This window comes from Bos indicus x Bos taurus, chromosome 3, assembly GCF_003369695.1.
Source record: "Bos indicus x Bos taurus breed Angus x Brahman F1 hybrid chromosome 3, Bos_hybrid_MaternalHap_v2.0, whole genome shotgun sequence".
NCBI lineage: Eukaryota > Metazoa > Chordata > Mammalia > Artiodactyla > Bovidae > Bos > Bos indicus x Bos taurus.
The window spans coordinates 35,252,439-35,258,717 of record NC_040078.1 but is presented as its reverse complement, the minus strand read 5'-3'; the positions used below and the strand labels follow the sequence as shown (position 1 = coordinate 35,258,717).

At 40.3% G+C, this 6,279-nt stretch overlaps 1 protein-coding gene across 1 annotated transcript in view; it reads right to left on the bottom strand.

Moving 5' to 3' along the window:
• Positions 1–3,272: 3,272 nt before the first annotated feature.
• LOC113889539 (calcium-binding mitochondrial carrier protein SCaMC-1) overlaps positions 3,273–6,279 on the bottom strand; it is a 57,788-nt gene continuing 54,781 nt past the window's right edge. Inside the window, exon 10 of the mRNA XM_027536345.1 lies at positions 3,273–5,353. Coding sequence (XP_027392146.1) covers positions 5,169–5,353 — 185 coding nt within the window. The 3' untranslated portion in view covers positions 3,273–5,168. The remainder of the gene's footprint in view (positions 5,354–6,279) is intronic.

The following is a 6,279-nucleotide window of genomic DNA, read 5'->3' as shown; positions in this document are numbered from 1 at the left end:
CCCAGGCTCAGATGTCCCATGTCTTACCAACTACTACCATGCCAAACTTCTGGATCCAAGGGACCATGCAGGCTGCAACAAAGGGCCCCTTAGCAGCAACTGGTGGGGCCAACTAGAGGGGCCAAGATCCAGGTCACTGGCACAACACTGAGTAGTACAGAGCTTCCAGCTGGATTTAAGCTAATTTAAATAAACTTCAGAAATGTCACGTGTTTTTTTTTTTCCACATGCCAGTTGCCACACCAAGATTCACATAGGGACTCCCTGTGGAGGCTGAGTGATGCATATTTGCAGCTGACACTGATCACAAGTGCCAGAACTGAAGCCAATTCATCCTGAACCCATGGTCGTGACTGCATTGTGTGGAACGGTGTGTAAAGAGATGAGCATAAACTCTTCAAAAACACACCTGATTAGCAAACACCAAGGATTTGCAATAAGTTTCAGTTTGAAAGCGGAGAAGGCAATGGCATCCCACTCCAGTACGCATTGGAGAAGGAAATGGCAACCCGCTCCAGTGTTCTTGCCTGGAAAATCCTATGGGCGGAGGAGCCTGGTAGGCTGCAGTCCATGGGGTCATAAGAGTCGGACACGACTGAACGACTTCACTTCACTTTCACTTTTTCAGTTTGAAAGAGTATTTTAGAATGCTTTAGAATCCCTGGCCCTCTTTTAAGAGTAACAAAATACCAATCATGTCTTTGGTTACTATTATCTTGACTTCGAGAAAGTAATTCAAAGCAGGACAGTATCAACTAACAAAAAATAAAAGGATTGTTTGCAATATTGTACAGCTTGTACCAATTCTAAGCAAATCCTGGGCAGATACAAGGTGGTCAGAGAAGGGAGTGAGCACAACAATATAGTCTTGTGTGTTTGCCAAGTGCTAAGATTCAAGTTCTCTAACTCTCAGAAAAGCATCTAGAAAGATTTTAAGGTCTCTAATTTTTCTTTTTAAAAAATCAAAATCCTCCCTGGAGAGGGTAAGGCAGAGAGTAGCCAACAGACCTGCCACCTGGGGAAGGGGTCACTAGGCTGGGACAGCAATTGCGGGGAAAACTATTCTGTGTGTGATGGACACGATGGTTACAAGAGTGCAGGTGTTTTCCAATAATGTTTCCAATAATGAGACTCCTACCCCTAGAGGAGACACATCTGAAACTTGGCTGCGAAGCATCACCACGGAACTGCGGCCATTGCAGTACTGGAAATGCTAGGCCGACTGGCCTCCCTCCAGCCCCCTGTGGCTCCATCACTTACTACTCTCCCTTCTGCTCCCCTCTCTCCAGCTACTCTGGCTTCCCAGATGTTCTCCTCCACCCTGGGCCTTTTCCTGTGTTCACTCTGCCTGGAATGCCCTTCCTGGACAGACATCAGTGTGGCCCATTCCCGTGTCCCCTTCAGCCCTTTACTCAAACAGCACCTTCTCAGCAAGCTCTTCTCTACCTAAAATCACCACCTCAGCCTCAGCCCTGCCTTCTGTACTTACCACCATCTGACATATTACGTATTTTACTTACTTTGTTGTCTGTCTCCACCAGATAATCTCCATTAGGAAAGGTATAAAGTCCTGTTTAATGCTGTGACCTAAGTCCCAAAAAGTGTCTGGCATACAGTAGGCAGTTAACAAACACTCCCCGAAAGCATCAAAGAGCAAGTGAATGTTGATGGAATAAATGCCAAGTGGCCCAGGCCTGGAGCACTTCTGCTTTCACAGCAAAGTGCTCCAGTGGCTATGGCCGGGCATCTGAATATAGGGCTGTGGAGCCCAGTGACAACCAGAGAATGGGCAAATTAGCAGACAAACAAAACAAGCCAAAAAAAAAAAAAAAACACATACACAGAAAGTTGTGAATAGGTGTCTTCAATTATGGTCAGAGGGCAGCAGCAGGTTCAGATCTAGGCAGCTTGGACCTCGGCACAGCTCCGTCCTGCAGGGAAGCAGGAGGGCAGACGGCTCTGTGCAGGGCATACTGTCCCAGAGAATGGTCTAAACAAGTTCAGCCTGCTCTGTGCGTCTCCCAAGTGGGGCATGTGGCAAAGGAGGTGAAGGGGGGTTGTCGGTCGCTCCCCTGGACACCTAATTATTCCTTGGTGTTCTTTGCAAAACAGAGAAATTCCATGAGAGCAAAAGAACCAGGAATATTCTTATTTGGGGATAGGGAAACCACGCCACGATTTTACACAAGGGACCTGATGTAAAGCTCAAAGGACAAAACAGTCAAAATACAATGTCTGTTCCTGTGAAACTTACCCTCTGGATAGGGATACAAGACAGACAGGTAAGAAACAAACTGGTGGCATTTTTCTAAGAAAGGGCCCTGAGAGTCAAAGAGGGCTAAGGAGTTTTTCCGGGAGGTTGGAGAGCATTCAAGTTGGAACACAGAATTTCTTTGCAGTCTTATGTTTTATCTTTTTAAACCAAATTTATAAATCTGAATTATATAATTACTTAATTACTTACCAGTAAACTTACTTGGGGGCTTCCCTGGTGGTTCAGACAGTAAAGAAGCTGCCTGCAATTCAGGAGACCTGGGTTTGATCCCTGGGTCGGGAAGATCCCCTGGAGAAGGGGATGGCTACCCATTCCAGTATTCTTGCCTGGAGAACTCCATGGACAGAGGAGCCTGGTTGGCTACACTCCATGGGGTTGCAAAGAGTTGGACACAACCGAGCGACTAACACACACACAAACATACTTAGTTTTGTTTCCCACAACTTCAAGACAAACTGATACTCCACCAAATGTACCAAGAAGACTGTGACTTCAGATTCTCCTTGGCACTGTGACCCCCAGGTAGGTAAGTATTAGTTGTTTAGTCATACCAGATTCTTTGTGACCCCATGGACTGCAGCCCACCAGGCCCCTCTGTCCATGGAAGTCTCCAGGCAAGAATACTGGAGTGGGTAGCCATTCCCTTCTCTAGGGAGCTTTCCAACCTAGCGATCAAACTCAGGTCTCCTGCATTGCAGGCAGATTCTTTTACCATCTGAGCCACCAGGGAAGCCTGTGACCCCCAAGGGTATCACCCTTATTGGTAAATGTGGAATTTGGACATCACGAAAAACGTCATCTTATACCAAAATGTATGACAGATTTAACAATTGTTGCGGCTGTTCAGAAAAGGCCAAAATATTTCGAAAGACTATTATGAGTCTTACCCAATAATACTATAAACATTATTCAAACTGCTGCCAGTGATATAAACTGTATAACAGCCTTTTTTTTTTGCCTCAGTTACACTATTTTTTTTAAATGAGGAAACAAGACATTTCAAAAACAAACATATATGTATTTTTAATTATAAATGTAAAGCAAATATGCAGTAATGCCAGAAATAAACTATTCTTGACTCTGGGCTCTTTTCAAAAAATACAAGATTTTTTCAAAAGATACAAGATACACAGATAAATCACATTCATACCTTACAAATGTTAAATAGAAAACAATTTAAATTCATAATGAACAATGAATTTTTTCAGTAGCCTGAAATTTTACTCATCCCATAATTTTATGAATGAAAAAAGAGCTAATCTAGTACCTTAATATTGTCATTTATGCATTACTCAAAAGTACAAACACCCTGAAGACAGACTTTCACACTTATTGTATGTATTATAAAAACATTGAGATATTTATCAGGCATAACAAATATAATGAAAACTATATGTTAGGATACGTTTCACAAACACAAGTTCAACATTTCTTTTTGGTTTAGAAAACATGAGAGGTAGGTTCAAATAAAGTAAATGCCTATGATGCCACCAGATTTTCATTAAAACGTTGGCAATTTATGACAGAAATTACTAGAAATCAAACTTGAGTTTAAGAATTACACTGAAAAGTGGTAAGAATGATTTCAACTACTAAATAGTTGTCTAAGTCCTAATCACACAAATCAGAAAAGACAGTTGATTATAAAAAAATGGCTTCAGTAAAATAAAATCATGCTCTCGCTCCATTTTAAGTTTTCTAAATCAAAACATGTTCCTAAAACTGGGGGCAAGACAAAATATGAATGTACTTGTTTGTAAACTGGGCCTTCCATTTCATTATAGGCACCAAATATGCAGAATTAATCTAGACTATTTTTAATACATACTATTCTGCTAGGTTTGCACTGCCCAAGTTGAGAATTGCAGGGTCAAATAAATGGTCAGGGGGTAATGAGAATGCCATTCACCCATGATCAACCTACTTCACGTAATTGAGAAATTTCAGATAACCGGGAATGGCCTCCAGAAGCCTCCCTGGTGAAAACAGGAGTTTGATTCAAGTAGGAGACAAAGGACAAAGAGAAGAGAGATGCTCTTTAGAGACGGATATAAGTAAAGGGGTTTTGCTTCCTGATGCTTTTCAAAACAATGATAATGAACAGAATCTCTCAAATAAGTTGCCTTGTGTGGACAATTTACCAGTGATACGCTAATAATCAGTGTGTTGTCCTGAAAACCAAACAATAGTACAAGCAAAATGGAGAAGTGGTCACTGAAATAAATATGATTTTATCACTCCTCCTTACACAAAAATTATATGAGTGGACTAGGGTATTCACATGCCTTGAAATTCTGCCATTTAACGTTTATTCTTATTCTGCTTGAAGAAAGAATATAAACTCTATATGTATTTGGCTGCTGTAAGGTATGTTTTCATGTAATGATTCTCCATTAATGATCCTACAAGGAGATTTTAAGAAATTCAAAATATATGAACAATTTAAGTTTCCAAGTTTTCTGATCATTTTGTTTTTAAGAAAATGATATTTAAGTGTAAAGGAACGGACATAAACTTGAACCAACCAAAATAAAGAGGAAAGATTTATAATTCTAGCACACAAAGCAAATTTAGTTCAAGCAAGTACATTTCTTCAGATTTAGGATTCTGGGCAGAGATTGTAGAAAGAACTAATAAGAAAAGATAAACTATAATTTTGTGGCTTTCTCAAAATTGTATGAGCTTATCAAAACTATGATCTTTTTAGACATTTCTGAATATGTAAAATTGAGTCCAAATGTCTGAAATTATCATTGATATGCTCTTCTTTTTTGTGGGAAAAAAAAAATAAAGCTTCTTTTTGCCATAGATTTGTTTCAATTCTAGGAGAAAACATCACTCTGGAGACGGCTGAAAGTTTCAGTAATCATGCCAAAGCAAAAAATTCAACATGTCATTTCTGAGTCACACCTAGAGTTTGTTTCATATTTTCATAAACCACATAACTGATGCCTACAGCAGGGAGCACCTTCATAAAGTTTGGGGTGATGCCTCTGTAAAGTCCTGGTAGTCCTTCTTTAGAAAGTATTCGTCGAAAGAGCCCAACCATGTTCAGCTGTGGGCTTTTTTCTATCATGGCTAGAAAATTCAAAAAAAAAGAAAAGAAATCAGGCTAATTTAATATTCACACATTTTATTATGACTATACAATTATGATTCAGAATGATACTCTAGAATACAATAAACAGATAAAATTTATTCCAAGGGTCCTCAAAAAGTGCCCCTTTATATAATTCTCCCTGGGTAGCACCTAAGAGTGAGTGCTCTGGTAAGAATAACAATGGTAGTATCACTTTGTGTTAGATGTTGGGTTAATGACTTGATATACCAATCCTCCAAGGTAAGAGTTATATCCATTTAGTAAGTAAGGAATCTTAGAAAGATAGAGAAACTTGTCTCAACACACTCAGCCAGCAAGTGGGAGAGCTGACAGCTGATGGTCTTTCTTCTCTGTAAATGGAATGAAAACTGTACAGTGTTGTAAGAATCAGTAACAACTATGTAAATCAGCTGGCATTTGTCAAAGTCTCAGTAAATGGTGGCTAGAGTTTTTATTACTATGGGACCTAAAACTTTTGAACTGTGACTCCTCCCCACTGTGACACTCTCTCCTTGACTTTGATTACACCATGCCTCCTGGATCTCCTGTCATCTCACTAATTGTTCTCTTTGTTCACAATTTGCTGACTAGAATCTGCCTGCTAATCCAGGAGATGCAAGAGATGCAGGTTTGATCCTGGGTTGGGAAGATTCCCCCCCCAGAGAAGGAAATGGCAACCCACTCCAGTATTCTTACCTAGAGAATCCCATGGACAGAGGAGTCTGGAGGGCTACAGTCCATGGTGTCACAAAGAATCAGACACGACCGAGCACACACACATGAATGCATTGCATTGCTATATTAAATAGCATGCATTCTGTGCCTCTCTTTTCTGTTTTATCCCTGGCCTATCTCATCCACTATCATTTCTTTAAACAGTACACCCTGAACATCTGTACCTCTA